The sequence below is a fragment of the Schistocerca nitens genome, chromosome 6 (genome assembly GCF_023898315.1).
Source record: "Schistocerca nitens isolate TAMUIC-IGC-003100 chromosome 6, iqSchNite1.1, whole genome shotgun sequence".
Lineage (NCBI taxonomy): Eukaryota > Metazoa > Arthropoda > Insecta > Orthoptera > Acrididae > Schistocerca > Schistocerca nitens.
In genome coordinates this window covers 574,864,385-574,884,137 of record NC_064619.1, presented here as the reverse complement: position 1 = coordinate 574,884,137, position 19,753 = coordinate 574,864,385, and the positions used below count along the sequence as shown (strand labels likewise).

The window sequence follows — 19,753 nt, the reverse complement described above, 5'->3', positions numbered from 1 at the left end:
ATCAATACAAAAACCACCCTGAAGAATGAGACCCTAAACAGTTAATCTTCAGTGACTGTAGACCACAAACATTGGTTCACACCCAGGAGGGAAAGATATATATTCCTAAGAAGGAAATATAGTGCTTCCATCATTCCATCTTGCTGCACGTTATTAGGAACCCTTAGGATGGAGAAGGAATGGGGATAATTTAGAGAAGAGCATCATGCAGGGAAAAATCTAGGGCAGAAGACCACATGGGAGAGCAGCAAACAGATGGTTGGATCAAGTGAAGATTACCAGCCTGCCTCTTCACACCATATTAAGAAAGGCTGAAGATTGCTGTGGATGGAGACATCTGTCTGATGTTTCAACTACGTAAGAATGAACGAGAAACTGAGGCCATGGCACTCAGCAATGAGTAAAATGACTAGTGAGAGGATGAAGTCACTTAAGTTAACGAAGGTGGCCTGTAAAGGATGCCGCTTGAGATGTTGCAAGGCCCTATGACAATCCTGAATAGCTGCTGGTATGCCTGTGGCCCACCATGGGACTAGCTGGTGACAAAGTGTGCTTGTAGAAAGAGGAATAGCAGTTCCAGCAGCTCAGGTCTTGTGTGGGTCACATCTTCCACAATCTCATGAATGCAGCCCGACAGGGGGTCAAGGTGAGAAGTATATAACTACCAGCTGGCTCTTCGAAGAGTCCAACATGGCAAGTTATCCATCAGATGGTGACAAGGAAGTGACTAGATCACCAGGAAGTGGTCAGTCACAGAGATGACCACAGAGTGACCAATGTAGTGTAGGCACAAGAAGGGAGGGGGGATCCTAATATCAATAGCTGAAAATGTGTCCTGAGCAGCTCTTAAATGGGTAGGAGGGTTGTTCAACTGCATCACAATATTTACATTTTGAATCTTGTTGCCAATGTTTTATCTCTATTTGCACTTCTGGCAAAATTTTTTTTGAGAACTTTATTTTCCTGTGTTACCCACCATCTCAACTACCTTAATTTCCATATCCTTTTTTGCTCTGGGAAATTACAGGTCCTTGTTTACTTTACAAGGACCCTCCTGACCATCACAGAATTTTATAGTGGATAAAACCAACATACTGATACTATTCATTACACACACAATTGGAGCTCTATTCATTATTGGAAAAAATTTAAATTAAAAAGAAATACACAAATCAAGGCAGTGAACACCTTGCACTCAGATTCTTTCAGATTTAAAGATACTAAATTATGTCATTAACTGAAGAACCATTCACATCACCAATTTAAAACAATGTAGTACTTGGAATGATAACTTCCTCTTTACACAGTGCTTAATAATCCAAACACATTCACTAAAAATTTTTATTATTTGTCTACAATGTATGAAAAGAAAGGTTGCTACTTACCATAAAGAAGACACGTAAGTTGCCAACAGTCAATTTAGAGACACTCACATATCATTTTTGGCCACAACCTCTGTCAGTAAAAAGAGAGATACAGGCACACACGTACACAAAAAAGCAAACACACCTCATTCACACACAGCCACCAACTCCAGCATCTCTGACAGGAATCCTTGGGGAGAAAAACTATTACTCACTATTAATTGTACTGGTTTCAGTCACTTTAGGACATTAACAATATGTCCTGTGTTCAACACCATACCACTATGTTAACATTTTATCTCCTCATTTCAAAACACTGAATGACACGCTAATGATCTGTTGCTTAATAATTTAAACTGAATAAAAACTATGTTCTTAAAATTTATAAAGATAAATACTAATATTAAATAACATCAATCTACCTAAAATATTTCCATGTCATATCACAAATTGTAATTTCACATTACACATCATTAAATATTTAATTACCTCAAGTGCTCTGAGATATTCAAAAATATCTTTTGCATATTCCCCAATAAAAAGTACATCATTTGCAGATTCTTTGTCTATGTCCTGTATATTATACAGAGTTGACGAATATGAAGTCTGTTCTTTATTAACCACCTTTTTTTCTTCTACAGGAGGTGGATCTGCATCATTTATGGCAACACACTTTAATGTTTCTGTCAAGCACACAACTTCATTTTCCACACTGAAAGCAAGCAATGATAAGCATCTTAATTCAATGCATACCACGAAAAACTTTTCCTACAACTTAGAAATGCATGTACAGCACAATTAGTATGTGCACTGATTATGACAAAGTTTTTTCTTAACAGTTGTAGACTCAGAAGCAACACTAGGATAATTTTAGTAATTATATAAATACTAAATGACACACATTCAGAAAGTATTGGATGGAATTCAGTTTCGAGTTAACTCTTGTTGAGACCACAACCTGTACCTTTTGAAACACAGACCACCACTTACACAGGACTTGGTAAAGAAATAAACATGGCAAAGAACTATAAGTATTTAAACTATAGAAACACAGAAGGTCAGAGTGCACTTAAAATCTATCAATTTTGGTTAATTTTTAAACACTGTCTCAGATTTCTGATTTTCTGTTTTACAGTACTTACTAACATGTCCAATTCTACCAACTTTTGAATGTGCGAGTTTTGTTTTTCAGTTTCAAAACTGGAAATGTGGTTTCCCAAATCTGAATATAACAAGAACTACTGAAGCCATAGCACTTTGTCTGGTGCAAGTTCAAATGTCTTTAACTGTGCTTTAATTTGATATTAACCTTACAGTAATATGAAGTCTTGCAAAAACCTATAAATTACAGGCTTTTTTAACACTCAAAAAGAATTCTCAGACACATTTCTTAAATGTCTGTTTTTTGAGAAAATTTGAGAATGGAGAAAGGATATTTTCCACTGAGAAATTAGTTTGGCAAGTATCATACTGCACATGTTACCTAACAGTTCATATTGCAAGTAATTGTCAACAATGAAAAAGTGTGGAATTTCGATGTAGCTTTAATTCTACTGATAGATAATAGTTTTATTTTCCATTTTAGTGTTTGAAGATGATATTGCCTGTATCAGTTATGATAAGCACTATAATCTCATGTATGGGTCAATTTTCTTAGGTATGTACTGGCAACAGTCATCACTGGAGCTGCCACTGAAAATAACCAACTTCTTTTAGAAAATCTTTGGTATTCAAAGTGAGAAATGAGTTTTCTGGTCAACTAGATTAACTTAGACAAGTTCTCATAACCTATGATTTTGTTGGAAATGACTTATTTCTGCTTCAAGATGAAATTCCATATTACCAATGGACTATCAACTGAGGAACAAAGCATCCTTTAGCTGTGTACTACAATGAGGATAGTAGTTAACTCTGTAGTGCTTCACTTTCCGCATAAATTCTAGAACCACTCGTCCTTCCACTGTCTCTAACAATATTTTAAAAATTAAGGGTGATAGAATGTACATATTGTGCGACATTTGTGTGTGCAGGCTGGAAAGGAGTCACAAGCACAAGGTAGACGCGACAGTCTAATGGCTCCCACAAGTGTTTGCCGCTCACACCACAGAAGTCTTATTGGAAGAACAACGAGTCTTTATGTATCTTATGGTTGAAAAATTGTTAATTGTATTTCATGTGTTGGACTTTCTAGAAGCAAGAAATGTTATTAAATTACGAGTGGTTCTTAAACCAACTCGCTTATGAATGTTAATTTAATGCATTTCTAAAGCTCGAAATATGAGATGTGAAATGTGAAATGCGAGAATGTTATTCTGCACAATACAATACATCGTTAATTGGTGAAAACAAAGTTTGTATATTTACTCCATACATTCTATCACCTAAGAAGCATCAGAACGTGGCGACCAGTGGGGTGAATTTTGAGAGTAAATTGAAGCAGAAGATATGTGTTGCCATAGCAACCAGGTATAACAAGACAAGAGAACTGTTGCGTGGAATTGGATTCGACTTAAAAGTTCGAATGGTGAAAATTAATAAATGCAACAAAAGATGACACAAGAAGGATATAACATTGAAAGAGAAGATTCTGACGTTTTAGACTAAGAAGAAATATGACGAGAATAATTCATCAAAGAAGATCCGATGTGGGGAGGAAGCGGCTCTGACCCACATTGGTTGGTTGTTTGAGGTTTAAGGGACCAAACAGCAAGGTCATCAGTCCCTTGTTTCAAAGATACTCCATTCTGCTAACGGGACATCTCAGAAAAGTCAGAACAATAAAACGGAAAAAGGGAAAAACGTAAAAGGGCAGTCACGCTGTCATTGGTAAAAAACAAATGAGGGAAGTCGGCAAGAGAACGAACCCAACACTATGCTGAAGCAGCATAGGCAAGACCACCTGTGACTTAAAAGGTACAACTGCTATAATGCAGAAAATACGTATGGGAATAGAAAGACGAACCAAGCCTTAATAAATAAATAAATAAAAAAGGGGTTAAAAAAGAGTAAAAGGGGAAGAAAAAGAGGATTCCGGTCAGGGAGGTGAATCGGGAATCTCTGAACACTGCCTACAGTGGGAGACACCCAAACACTCACCGCCCTGCCCCAACACCAGAGAGATTAAAAACCTTAAAACTGAGAATAAAAACCAGTCTCCCAGAGGAAACCGAGAACCAGAGAGACCATCCGGGAATCGTCAGCCAACATCAAAGGTAAAGTGTGGGGGAGTCTGTACTTAGCACGCAGAGCCAAAAGAAGGGGGCATTCAACCAAAATGTGGGCCACTGACTGGAAGGCTCCACAACCACATAGCGGGGGTGGCTCATCACGCAAAAGAAAACCATGGGTCAGCCTGGTATGGCCAATGCGGAGACGACACAGTGTGGTCGAGTCCTTTCGGGAGAGGCGAAAGGAAGAACGCCATGGGCCTGGTGTCACCTTAATTGCACGAAGTTTATTAGACAGTGGAGTAGCCTCCCAAGAATTGGCCCATGACTGTGCGAAGTGGGATTTGATGTGAAGCCGTAAATCCGCTGCAGGAGGGGTTACAGAAAACGGGGGGTAAGTAACTGCTCCCCCAGCCAAACAATCAGCGAGCTCATTTCCCGGGATACCCACATGGCCAGGGACCCATAGGAAGTCAATGGAACAAGCAGCACAGTGAATATCAGCGAGATGGTCATGGATGGCAGAGACCAAGGGATGGCGCGAAAAACACCGGTCAATAGCAAGAAGGCCACTCATCGAGTCCGTACATAACAAAACGCGGTTGTGTTGGGATTGTTTAATAAAGGTAAGGGCCCGGGAAATTGCCATCAATTCCGCAGTAAACACCCCACATGTAGGTGGCAGCAGATGATTTTCCGTTCCAACAGAGGACGTGAAGGCATACCAAACATGATCAGCAGATTTAGAGCCATCAGTGTAAAAAACAACAGCATCCCGAAACTCCCATAAAATTTGGCGGAAAAAGGAACGGAACACCACCGAGGGGATGGAATCTTTCGGACCGCGGCGGAGATCCATCCGAATTCGAGGCCGAGGAACTAACCAAGGAGGGGTGGAGGGGAGGGAGCGAGGAAGACAGGACAAAGAAGGAAGCTGAAAATCACGGCAAAGAGACGCAAGGCGCAGCCCAACTGGTAAACCCGCCTGAGGGCGGGAGTCGGGTGGTCAACGTCCATGGTCTGGGAACAGGATAGAATAGGAAGGATGAGTGGGAGAAGAACGGATAGTGAGGGCATAAGACACCAGAAGCTGGGACCGCCGAACAGAAAGGGGTGGGATCCCAGCTTCAACCAGGAGACTATCAACAGGGCTAGTAGGGAAGGCACCGGTGGCCAAACGGATACCACGATGGTGGACTGGATCCAGCACGTGCAGTGTGGAAGGAGCAGCTGAACCATAAACTTGACAACCATAGTCCAAACGAGACAGAACTAGAGCACGATAAAGACTGAGGAGGAGGGAACGGTCCGCACCCCAAGAGGAGTGGGCAAGGAAGCGAAGGACATTGAGTTTACGGAAACGTCCTACCTTCAGGAGTCTGATATGGGGCAGCCAAGTGAGCTTGTTGTCGAAAAGAAGACCCAGGAAACGAAACTGTGAAACCACAGGCAATCGTTGTGCAGCGAGATAGAGCTCTGGATCAGGGTGGACCGTAGTACGGCGACAGAAGTGGACCACCCGTGATTTTAAAGGAGAGAATTGAAACCCGTGTGAGAGGGTCCATGCAGAGGCACGCCGTATAGCCACCTGGAGCTGCCATTCTGCAGATGCCATCGAGGAGGAACTAACCCAAATGCAGAAATCATCCACATACAGGGCAGGGGCGACCAAGGGACCGACAGAGGCCACAAGTCCATCGATAGCAATGAGGAAAAGAAGGACACTCAAGACAGAACCCTGTGGGATGCCCGTCTCCTGGGTCCGTGGAGAACTAAAAGCAGTACCAACTCGAACTCTGAATTTTTTTTTTATTTTTTTTTTTTGTGGTTTTAGGGCGCACAACGTCAACGGTCATTAGCGCCCAGACTACTTTAGGAATGCACCGCGAGTCACAAGTTTAAAACAGCAACGAAACGGAAAACACGATGAAAGACATACTGACAGGCATAGGATTGAAAAAGAAAACAGCATAATCAAATGTCCTTTGAGAGGGTTGTCAAATTGATAAAATGAAGAACGCGAGCAGCTGCTCGTGGGTCATCCGCTAAAATGGCTTCTACAGTACATGGCAGGCCAATATCGAGACGCAGGGTGTTAAAATTCGGACACGACGTTAAAATGTGGCGGACCGTCAGCAATTGCCCACATGGGCAGAACGGCGCCGGCGCAGCCGTCAGCAGATGGTGATGGCTGAACCGGCAGTGGCCAATTCGCAACCGGGCCAAAACTACCTCCTCCCGCCGAGAAGGGCGTGAGGACGACGTCCAAGCCACGGGTAGAGCTTTCAAGGCCCGAAGCTTGTTGTCTGGAAGTGCAGCCCAATCGGCATGCCACAGCGATACAATGCGCCGACAAATTACCCTGCTACAATCTGACGAAGGGACACAACAAGAAGCTGTCCGAGGCTGGAGGACCGCAGCCTTGGCCGCGGCATCTGCAGCTTCGTTCCCAGGGATACCGACATGGCCAGGAACCCACATATAGCTAACCGGAGAACCGACGTCCACCAGCTGCTGAAGAGAGCGTTGGATCCGGTGCACGAAAGGGTGAACCGGGTACGGATCACCGAGGCTCTGGATAGCGCTCAGGGAATCGGAGCAGATGACATATGCGGAATGTCGGTGGCGGCAGATGTAAAGGACAGCCTGGTAGAGGGCAAAGAGCTCAGCTGTGAAGACCGAACAATGGCCATGGAGCCGATATTGGAAGCTTTGTGCCCCGACAATAAAAGAACACCCGACCCCGTCATTGGTCTTAGAGCCATCTGTATAAATGAAGGTCATATTAATGAACTTCGAACGAAGTTCGACAAAACGGGAGAGGTAGACTGAATCGGGGGTAACCTCCTTCGGGAGCGAGCAGAGGTCAAGGTGGACGCGAACCTGAGCCTGGAGCCAAGGTGGCGTGTGGCTCTCGCCCACTCGAAAGGTGGCAGGGAGTGAAAAATGAAGGTGTTGAAGGAGGCGACGAAAGCGAACTCCAGGGGGTAGCAGGGCGGAGACATACAACCCTTATTGACTGTCGAGAGAGTCATCAAAAAAGGAACGATAAGATGGGTGGTCGGGCATTGCCAGTAGCCGACAGGCATACCGACAAAGCAGTATATCGCGCCGGTAGGTGAGTGGCAACTCACCAGCGTCAGCATGAAGACTCTCGACGGGACTAGTATAAAACGCTCCGATCGCAAGTCGTAAACCCCGATGTTGTATGGAGTTGAGGCGGCGTAAGATGGATGGACGTGCAGAGGAGTATACGAAGCTCCCATAATCCAGCTTGGAGCGGACGATCGACCGATATATGCGAAGTAGGACGGTTCGATCCGCTCCCCACGACATACCACTGAGAACACGGAGGACATTGAGAGAACGGGTACAACGGGCAGCCAAATAAGACACATGTGGAGACCAACTAAGTTTCCTGTCAAATGTAAGACCTAAAAATTTTGTTGTCTCCACGAATGGGAGAGCAACGGGACCGAGTCGTAAAGACGGTGGGAGAAATTCTTCGTAGCGCCAGAAGTTAATACAGACCGTCTTCTCGGCAGAAAAACGGAAGCCATTGGCGACACTCCACGAGTAAAGACGGTCAAGAGAACGCTGAAGACAGCGCTCCAGGAAACACGTACGCTGCGCGCTGCAATAGATGGTAAAATCGTCCACGAAAAGGGAGCCTGATACATCAGCTGGGAGGCAATCCATTACTGGATTGATCGCGATGGCGAAGAGAGCGACGCTCAAAACTGAGCCCTGTGGCACCCCATTCTCCTGGCGAAAGTTGTCTGACAGGACAGAACCCACACGTACCCTGAACTGTCGATCCATTAAAAAGGAATGAATAAAAAGAGGGAGGCGACCACGAAGGCCCCACGTATGCACAGTGCGGAGAATGCCTGCCCTCCAACAGGTGTCGTAAGCCTTCTCCAAATCAAAGAACACAGCCGCGGTCGGGCGCTTCCGCAAGAAGTTATTCATAATGAAGGTCGACAAGGTAACTACATGGTCAACAGCAGACTGGCGCCTACGAAATCCACATTGTACATTGGTAAGGAGGCGTCGAGACTCGAGCAGCCAAACCAATCTAGAGTTAACCATTCGCTCCATCACTTTACAGACACAGCTGGTAAGCGAGATGGGTCGATAACTGGAAGGCAAGTGCTTGTCCTTCCCCGGCTTAGGAATCGGGACAACAATAGACTCGCGCCAGCATGCGGGAACATGTCCCTCAATCCAGATGCGATTGTAAGTACGAAGAAGAAAACCTTTACCCGCAGGAGAAAGGTTCTTCAGCATCTGAATATGAATAGAATCAGGCCCTGGAGCGGAGGACCGTGATCGGCCAAGTGCGTTTTCGAGTTCCCGCATGGTGAATGGGGCATTATAACTTTCACGATTCGAGGAGCGGAAGTTAGGTGGCCTAGCCTCCTCTGCCTGTTTGCGGGGGAGGAAGGCAGGGTGGTAATGAGCGGAGCTCGAAACCTCTGCGAAAAAGCGGCCGAAGGCATTGGAGACAGCCTCAGGGGCCACAAGGACGTCATTCGCGACCGTCAAGCCAGAAACTGGTGAGTGGACCGTAGTGCCAGATAGCCGGCGCAGGCTACCCCAGACAACAGAAGGAGTAAAACTGTTGAAGGTGCTTGTGAAAGCAGCCCAGCTGGCTTTCTTGCTTTCTTTAATAATACGACGACACTGTGCACGTAGTCGTTTATAATTGATACAATTCGCCACTGTAGGGTGGCGGTGAAAGGTGCGTAAAGCACGTCGACGAGCACGTAAAGCGTCTCTACATGCTGCGGTCCACCAGGGGACCGGTACGCGACGTGGAGAAGAAGTAGGGTGAGGGATGGAATATTCAGCAGCAGTGAGAATGACTTCCGTGAGGTGTGCGACCTGACTATCGCAGCTTGTGAATGTTTGATCCTGAAAGGTCGCCCTGGAAGAGAAGAGCCCCCAGTCTGCTTTGGAGATTTTCCAACGAGATGAGCACGGAGAGGGGGTATGCTGCAGGAGATGGATAACACACGGGAAGTGGTCGCTCGAATATGTATCAGAAAGTGCATACCACTCGAACCGGCGTGCAAGTTGGGGAGTACATATAGAGAGATCTAAATGGGAATAGGTGTGAGACGTGTCCGAAAGAAAAGTAGGGGCGCCAGTATTGAGGCAGACGAGATTGAGCTGGTTGAAAAGGTCTGCTAACAGGGAGCCCCTCGGGCAGGATGCTGGAGAGCCCCAAAGGGGATGGTGAGCATTGAAGTCTCCAGTTAACAAAAATGGTGCAGGTAGCTGAGCAATAAGTTGCATCATGTCTGCCCTGGTAACGGCAGACGACGATGGAGTGTAAACGGTACAAATGGAAAATGTAAAAGTGGGGAGAGTAATGCGGATGGCAACTGCCTGCAGGCCGGTGTGCAACATGATGGGATCGTAGTAAATATCATCCCGGACCAGCAACATAACCCCTCCATGAGCTGGGATACCTACCACAGGGGGTAGGTCAAAACGCACAGAGGTGTAGTGTGCCAAGGCAATTTGATCGCATGGGCGTAGCTTCGTTTCCTGGAGGGCTACGACGAGCGGACGATGCGAGCGGAGCAGCAACTTCAAGTCCTCTCGGTTGGAGCGAATGCTGCGAATATTCCAGTGAATAAGTGCCATCGTAAGAAGAAAAGGAAGATTAAAGAAGGGGTCACCTCGAAGGCCGCTGAGGGCCTGGCTCCGAGCGAGCACTGCCGCCGCTATCAGTAGGCGGACAGTCATTGTCCATTGGGTTTATAGGTTCATCGGCCATCTTGAGAAGATGGCCGGGAGGGGGAGCTTCCTCCGCCGGTGAACGGCCAGATGTTCGGCCACCAGCGGTGCGGCCAGGCGAAACGGATGACGGCCTGGGGCGGCAACCGCTGGGTGGCGCAGGAGAAGAAATGCGCCGTGGCGGAGAAGGAGAACTGTGCTTCCTATTAGCCTTCTTGGAAGGTCGTTTGGTGGAAGTACCGGACGAAGGCTGGGAGGTCGAGGTACGTAGGAAGTCTGCATGGGACGGTTCCTTCTTGAAGGCCCGTGCATCTGACTTCTGGGTCTTCGTCTTAGCAGAAGCTGATGAAGGGGCTGGTGTCTGTGGGGTGATGGGACGAAGAGGAGACGTCGACCGCGCGATCTTAGCACTGGCCGAACGGACGACCGTGGTGCTGAAGGTCAGATCGCATGTCTGGGTTGCCACCTCCCTGGTAGTCCGAGGAGAGGCGAGGCGAGGCGAGGCGAGGCGAGGACAGTACTGTATTTCCCCGCTGGGAGCAGCGTGGGCTTCCTACTAGCCAATAGCTTGCGAGCAGCCGAGGTGGACACTTTCTCTTTGACCCGAATTTCTTGGATACAGCGTTCTTCCTTATAGACAGGACAGTCTCGGGAGGATGCGGCATGGTCACCCTGACAGTTCACACAACGAGGAGACGGAGGTGGACAGTCACCCTCATGGGCATCCCTGCCACAAGTGACACATTTAGCCGCATTGGAACAAGACTGGCGAGTGTGATTGAAACGCTGACACTGGTAGCAGCGCGTAGGTGTCGGGACATAGGGGCGAACAGAAATAACCTCGTAGCCCGCCTTGATACGCGATGGCAGCTTAACACTATCGAAGGTCAAGAAAAGTGTCCGGGTCGGTACAAGGTCATTGTTGACCTTTTTCATGACCCTATGGACAGCCGTCACGCCCTGCTCAGTGAGGAAAGATTGAATCTCCTCGTCAGTCAAGCCGTCGAGGGATTTAGTATAGACCACACCACGAGACGAATTCAAAGTTCGGTGAGCCTCCACCCGGACAGGGAATGTGTACAGGAGTGTGGCCCGAAGCAGTTTTTGTGCCTGAAAGGCGCTCTCAGTTTCGAGTAATAAGGTACCGTTACGCAACCTGGTACAAGATTTGACAGATCCGGCTATGGCATCGACGCCCTTCTGGATAACGAAAGGGTTGACAGAGGAAAAATCCTTTCCGTCCTCGGTTCGAGAAACGACGAGGAACTGTGGGGCAGGCGGTAGTACTTTTGTCACTGGTAGCTGGTCACGTTTCCGTTTTTGGGCAGAAGTCGAGAGAGATGGAGTGAAATCCATTGCGGAGGAATCCCCCATGATTGCCAGCGTCTCCGATGGCGCGCTCCTTCCTTGTGGGGACCCTCTCAGAGGGCACTCCCGCCTTAGGTGAATGTTTACACCTCAGGTCACACCTCCCGAGAAACAGACGGAGGGACCAATCGGCATGGTCAGAAGGTATCAGCTCAGGCAATCACCCCTCCCCGGGCCTGGCCTTTACCAGGGGGTACGCGCGTGCCTTGCATGCCTACCCAGGGCGGGGAATTACGCGTTACCCCGTCACCGGCTACGCGTGCGAATGCGTGGGTCGGCCTTCAGGCGCGCACAGGGAGGAAGGAAGAAGAGGAAAAAGGAGGGAGAGGGAGAGGGGGGAGAGAGGGAGAGAGAGAGAGAGAGAGAGAGAGAGAGAGAGAGAGAGAGAGGACAGTGTCTCAAACGCCGAGGCGGAGACCAGAGAAGGCAAGGAGAAGAAGGCAATGAGAAGGCAAGGAGAAGAAGGCAATGAGAAGGCAAGGAGAAGAAGGCAATGAGAAGGCAAGGAGAAGAAGGCAATGAGAAGGCAAGGAGAAGAAGGCAATGAGAAGGCAAGGAGAAGAAGGCAATGAGAAGGCAAGGAGATTATGCAGGGGAAAGAGTAAGGAAGACAGTGAGGTGGAGAAGAGCAAAGAAAGGAACCAACCAAAGGAAGGAAGAAACGAGAAGTGAAAAAGCAAACTGACCGCAAATAGAGGTCGTGGAACCGTCCGTCTCCGGACGCAGGCGCTAACTACCCCCTTGAGGGGGAGGGACTCCTTTTAGTCGCCTCTTACGACAGGCAGGAATACCTCGGGCCTATTCTTACCCCGGACCCGCAGGGGGGGAACTCTGAATGACCGATGGGTCAGGAACTGGCGGATAAAAATCGGGAGTGGGCCCCGAAGACCCCACTGATGAAGGGTTAGTAAGATGTGATGGCGCCAGGCCGTGTCATAGGCCTTGCGAACTGACCCCACATTGCGGGGACACAGATGTGGAAACCAGCCAAGTCAGACGACTGCGGCACAAGATGCTAATCACCGGTGCTGATTCCACATATGCTCGTTGACGCCGAAACAGACATTCAACACCACCAGCAGCAGTGCACTTCACCAGCGCCGATTGCGCATCCTCTCACCAATGCAGCTAGAACTGTGCCAAGTGAGCGCAAAACAATAATTGTTTGAATGTAAAGTTAAAGAAACTGTTGAATAATAGACTGTTAGTATAGTTATTAAACTCAGTGTAGATTTTTTTTTTATGATTACTAGATCTAAAAGTAAGAAGAAAATGGATAATACACAGACTTGGGGAAACTTCAGAACCAGCTATGGCAATGAAAGTGAGTAAGGAGGTGCAGATTCAGTGGCTTTAAAAAATGAACTAAGTCTTAAATTAGACTCAATAAATACTCAAATGAAAATAGATGACCCGGGCGCTTCTTTGAGAAATTAAGTAAGTGCAACTTTAAATGCCAAACTAAAAGCCCAGAGTTTACAGTTAAACTAAACTATAAATTCTCGACTGGATGATCAAAATACAACCTTAAATGCTCAAAGCCTTGAATTAGATTCAGTGAATACTCAGTAAGTTGGATGTTCAGAATGAAACTTTAGGACTTAAGTGCTACGATAGATTCACAAATTTAGTATTTTATTTGAAGGTATGGGAAATCTGAAGACAGAATTTGACGCTTTAACTATTAAAGTAGAAAATTTTAAAATAGGTTTGAAACAGGAATTAACTCGTTCGTTAAGCAGTCATGTAAACCAACATTTCACTGACTTTAGTCAGACACAGAGTTACCAATTTAAGGACTTAGCTAAAAAGTTAGAATGTGATATTGAAGATAAACGTAATAGTGTAGAATCTGAATTTAGTGAGAAGTTAGGATCATTTCAAAATGTATGTAATATTACATTTGATTCTGTAAAGCACAGATTACACAATTTAAGAGAAAATGTTGAAAGACAGTAAGTTATTACCAATGAACCACTCGCAGATTACAGGTGTCAGTATATGAGTAAATAATGTAGGACAGAATTTCAAAGAATATATCCGGCTTTTGATATTACAAGTGTATGTAGCTTGGAGGAACCATTTGAAGAAACGATAGATCGAGGAGTTGCCGGAAAAGTAACCTCCGGAAACATTTCGACTATCAAATCTATCCAGAATGCAGTAGAAAATAGAATAACTTTACTTGATGTTTTGTTACCTAGTAAAGTGGCGATTGTTTTGCCGTGGGGAGACTTTCACACAAAATTTAACAAGAAGTACTGGTCTGCACTTGCTCAGCTGAAGTTAATGTCAGATCCACAGGATCCGGGCAGAGTCACACCTAAACCCAGGGACAATAACATTCTGAGTTAACAGTCGGAGTGACGAACCTCTGATCCAGAGTTGTTTTCGGTGTTTCTTCCAAGATAGTTTTCCTGCACCAAATTCTCTTCAAATCTAACTATCCTATAATCTATTCCTAAAATCTTAAACTATCCTATAATTTTAGTACATAAGAAACCGGATATGACAGTTAAGTAGAAAATTGACGAGAATCACCAATGAACAGTGATCTCTGGACATGAAACGAAACGAATAGAATGTTATATTCGTGAAAGTACAATATGATGGTGCTATTTAAACAGAGTGGTGTTGAGACTACATAAACTGAATAGAGGATTTTATGTAAAAAAGATAATATAAAGTGAGTAACTAGACAACTGTGTTATAGTAGTGTATAATTTTCTATTTGGTATAGAATATTTTATACCTTTTATGAAATGTGATATAAATGGAAGGGTTTGTATAATTTTTGGAAGGGGGTAGGTATTTTAGATTAAAACATGATTTACACCAACATATAAATCATGGCTAACACAGAACATACACCACACCTTTCAAACAACCCTCACAAACAAGTGCGATTTATTCTTCACTATTAGCAATTCCATAGGGGTTGCTAAGATTTTCTTCAGGGACCTCAAGGGTGAAGGTGAGAATGTCTTCTGTAGGAGATGATTTAACATCATACCTCCTCCAGCTTTTTGCTCGGTTTCTGTGGTTTCCAATAACCTACAACTTATCTTCAGATAAGAAGGCCGAAGAATCAGACTGCACAAATACCAATCATCATACACACAAAGATATACAAGTACGCAAACAATGAAATGAGAACTATGACGATTTCATATCGCATATATACGTAAGTCATCATCATCATCATCATCATCATCATCATCATCATCATCATCATCATCATCATCCAATTCAATCATTTGATGATGTGGCCTCTTCGAGTCGTGGATTCAGGTAGGCTTTCAGAAGTCTTCTCCAAGTTGGACGGTCTTGGGCAGTCCTCTGCCAGGTGTTACCAGCGATCTTCTTTATGTCTTTGTCCTATCTGTCTGGTGGTCTTCCTCTAGGCCTCCGGTGCTCTCTCTGACTCCACTCCAGTACTAGCTTCGTCCATCTGTTTTCTTTTCTTCTTGCAACGTGGCCAGCCCACTGCCATTTCAAGGAACCTACTCTCTCTAAGATGTCATTAACCTTCGTCACAGACCGGATGTCATCTGCCCTTTTCCTGTCCTTTCTTGTATAGCCCAGCATTGATCTCTCCATGGCTCTCTGTGCTGTCCTAAGTTTCCCTTTTGTGAATGAGTTCAGTGTCCATGTCTCGCAGCCATACGTCATCACAGGAAGAATGCATTGATCAAATACTGCTTTTTTCAGATTTACTGGCATTTTTGATCTGAATACTTTTGAATTCTTCCTAAATGCTTGCCAGCCAAGCTTGATGCGTCGATAGATTTCTGGCCTTATGTCTCCCTTCATATTTATAATCTGGCCAAGGTAGACATATTCACTGACCTCTCCTGTCAGTGACTTTCACATCTCCAGCTGGGACCCATTTGTTGGATATTACTTTTGTTTTGGAAAGGTTCATGTTCAAGCCAACCAGCTGACATTCCGATGCAAGATCTGTAACTAAGTTTTGGAGCTCTGCGAAGTCTTTGGCCAGTAAGGCAATATCCTCAGCAAATCTCAAGTTGGTAAGCCTTCTTCCATTAATTCTAATTCCCTTACCTTCCCAGCTCAGCTTTGACATAGCTATTTCCAATACAGCAGAGAACAGTTTTGGGGCGATGGGATCGCCTTGCTTGACACCCCTCATGATGCGGAATTCTCGAGTTGATTCGCCGATGTTAACATAAGCTGAAGAATTCTCGTAGATTTTCCTGAGCACTCCAATGTATGCTGCTCCCACTCCTTGCTCACTCAAAGCTTTGGAAGACAGCTACATGGCTAACGGAGTCAAATGCCTTTTTAAAGTCAACAAAGGCAATGCAGAGAGGCAGTTGGTATTCATTCACTCTGCTTATCACTTCACTAACGGTCAGAATGTGGTCAATAGTTCTAAAATTTCTTCGGAATCCAGCTTGTTCTATAGGTTGGGCTGAGTCTAGGGTGGAACTAATTCGGTTTAGCAAGATCTTTGTGAAAATTTTGTACAAAATTGAGAGCAAGCCGATAGGACGGTAGTTTTTAATATTGTGAATACTTCCTTTCTTGTGTATCAAAATAATCTTAGCCTTGCAGGCAGGAAGTAAATACTTTTGCCAAGTGATTTATTGTTACCTCTCCTGCCAGTTTGAGGATGTCAACGCTGAGCTCATCATCCGGCACTGTTCGCTTCTTCATGCTATCTAGAGCACACTTGACTTCCGATGGGAGTATATCTGGTACACTAGGTATATCATATAAATTAGATACACTCAAATTTTCCCCTGGATTGCTATACACATTGCTATAAAAGTCTCTGATGAACTTCAAAACCGCCTCCTTTTCAGTGATTTGACTTTCATTTCCATCGAGTGCGATAATCTGCTTTTTACCGATTGTGAATTTGCGTTTGGCAGACTTTAAACTTGTCTTGTTCTCCAAGCTTGCTCGTAAGGTGTCTTCAGTGAATTTCTGTATGTCAGTTTTCATTTCTCTTCGCACTGCCTTACATAGTTCGGAATACGCAACCATGTCACGATCGGTTTGGATTTTCATTTCTCTCCTCTGTTGTAAAAGGGTTTCAGTTTTGGCACTGAATTTCTTTGGTTGTTTATTTTTTTGGCATAGGCCACCGACTCCTTGTGCACTTGAAACAATCATTTCCGCCAAATCACAATCTTTAGTTATGTGGAACTTGCTTTGGAGGCCTTCTTGGAATTTCGAGGAATGTTCTTCCAGGTTTTTGAGGTTGATTACCCTTCTCTTCCCTTTCATAAGTTTACTCCTTTCATTTCTTACATTGAGTTCGACCCTTGCTCTCACAAGACTGATCACTGCCAGTGTTGAACTGATTTAGCACTGATACGTCTTCTACAATCTGCGGAATATTTGACAGAATATAGTCTATCTCATTTCTGATACTGAAATTTGGGCTCCTCCAAGTCCGTTTTCGGTCAGGGTGCTTCTTAAAGAACGTATTCATGATGGACATACTGGTATACTCAGCGAACTGGACTAATCTCTCACCTCTATCATTTCGGTCATCCCACCACTGTGTCGCCTTGTTTCTTGGTGCCAACTTTTGCATTGAAATCGCCAATGACCATCTGGAAGTGATAATCGCTTCTCTCTCTCTCTCTCTCTCTCTCTCTCTCTCTCTCTCTCTCTCTCTCTCTCTCTCTCTCTCTCTCTCTCTTTACAGCTGTTATCCAGACTTTCATAAAAAGGATTCAATTTCTTCGTCAGGGTGACTTGAGGTGGGAGCATACACCTGAACAATCTGCATTTTATACCTATTCGACACCTTCAGGACCATTCGAGCTGTCCTGCTGGAAGTTCCTTCTAAGACAAGATACTCTATCAGCAATATTTTTTGTTGATTAAGAACCTAACTCCATTGAGTTTTCCTTCTGGGTCACCACAAAAGTAAAACAAGTTGCCAGAGCGCAAACGGAGACAGTCTTCCCCTTTTCGGCGTACTTCGCTTAAACCAACAATACTCCAGTTGATTTTTGTAAGCTCTTTCTCGATCTCTTCTAGTCTGTCGTTGCCTATTAGAGAGCGACAGTTATATGTACAGACTTTAAGAGTGAAATACTCCCGTTTTATAATCAAAGTAAAATGAAAAAGAAAAGCTAACTAGTAAATAAAAGGGTTATAAGCGGATTACACTCTTCCTTCTACCAACTCGAACATATGATATTTTTTAAAATAAGTGTGAGGAAACGAACATACCACACAACACATATTTGTTGTTTGCAGGCAGGAAAGTAGCTACGAGTGCAAGGTAGATGCGACGGTCGAACGGCATTGACAAGTGTTTGCAGCTCGTGCCACGGAAGTCGTATTGGAACATGGGGTGTTCATGTATCTTATGGTGTTTTGTATCTATTATTGTAATGAGAAAGAAGAAGAACAGTTGAAAAATTGTTAATTATACTTCATGTGTTGGACTTGCTAGAAGCAAGACATGTTCGTAAATTATGTGGTTCCAAAACTACACTATTGTAAATGTATTTAATAAGAGTTTAATGATAGATGAATAGCTTGACTTGCAAACATTCAAATATTTATGTGAGAAGTGCTGACTGATAAATTCCATTAACCAGCAGTATTCTTCAGAGATCTACTTAGCTGGCTATCCAGAGAAGAAAATAGACTGTGCATACCATGTAAGTAAACAAGTAAACTTACGTGAGAGAGGTGTGAATTTTGCAAGCAATTTAATCTCACACCACACTCCAGGTCGCCTAAAGCATTAGAACTTAAACATCTACATTACATTTCTGGCTGCTTAGAACACGAAAATGCAGCACTTAAAAAGTTTTCCCATTAAAGCTGATATCAGAAATATTTCCAATGTTAGCAGTTTTTGCTTTGGTATTATTATTCTGGTGGCTGTTCCACACAATGTAAAAGACAAAATCTTTAGAGACCCTCACAAGATTTATTACAATATCGATGCAGAATGGCACTATTTTGCCACAACACTTGGTGAAAATGTTTGCAGTGGACTTAGCTTTAAAATCAAAAAACTGCTACAGCAAGTTTATAATGACCACTTAAAAGTCATGACATCCAAGTAGTAGTACGATTTTGATCAAATGACTGTTCCTGGCACCTTTATGAATTATGTACAGCAGAAGAATACAAACAAAATGGAGTAAGTTTAAAGTCCTGATTCAGTAATTAAAAATCATTCCTGTATCAGTGTCGGGCTGCAAATAAAACACTAACTGGTAAACTAAATATGCAAAATATTTCTGAACTGCATAGTTCCTCAGAAGATTTGAGCATTGTTGATTACAACTGCCGTAACCATTACTGCTAATCCTGTAGTAGTATGTTGTGTGTATTTTTGGCAAATATCATTAACCTAAAATATTCAAAATTAGTGTTCAGAGAGTTTTTTCCGAAGAAAGGTATACAACTAAGCCATCATGTAATATCATCCAAGTGAGTGCTTTGGGCAGCTTTTTTATTTTACTTATTTTTATCCCATGTCAGAAAAAATTGCTTTGTTCCTGTAACAAAAATGCAGATGTTTACTAAAGTCATTCTTATGAAATTGTGTGTCTACACAATGCCTCTTTCTGTCCAACTCTGCACATTCACTACATTTTTTTTTTAACAACACAAGTATGTATGTGCATTTAAGCATGTGTAACTTTTTGAAATCTAAGCCATGTGTCCTAACACATCACTTCCCATCCATAGTAAAACTAATCTAGCGCAATGTTCAACTAAAAGGCACTCTTGATCAGTTAGTGCCAACGATATCCTGACTATAAAAACCACCACACACACACACACACACACACACACACACACACACACACACACACACACACACACACATTGAAATTTATAGATTACACACGGAAGTCACATGGAACTACTGAAGATTATTTGAACAAAAATATGTGATACTATATGCTGATAAACAAGTACAGGCTTGGCTAGAAATAAGAAGTCTTTATATGAGGGAGGATCGGAAAGTAACGCACAATATTTTTTCCTCTTTCACAGTACTGCAGCTGGAACATTGAAATTTCATTAAGATACAATTTGAAGTTTGTACAGCAGAGAATATTTTGTTTTCATGTGTAGATCTAGTGAGAGAAG

The 19,753-nt window shown here is 44.1% G+C and overlaps 1 protein-coding gene across 3 annotated transcripts in view; it reads right to left on the bottom strand.

Annotated features, from left to right (window-relative positions):
* Nucleotides 1–19,753, bottom strand: part of LOC126263029 (G2/mitotic-specific cyclin-B-like) — a 76,587-nt gene that overhangs the window by 31,840 nt on the left and 24,994 nt on the right. For all 3 annotated transcript variants that reach the window (XM_049959994.1, XM_049959996.1, XM_049959995.1), the window contains one exon: nucleotides 1,854–2,076. In XM_049959994.1, coding sequence (XP_049815951.1) covers nucleotides 1,854–2,076 — 223 coding nt within the window. The remainder of the gene's footprint in view (nucleotides 1–1,853; nucleotides 2,077–19,753) is intronic.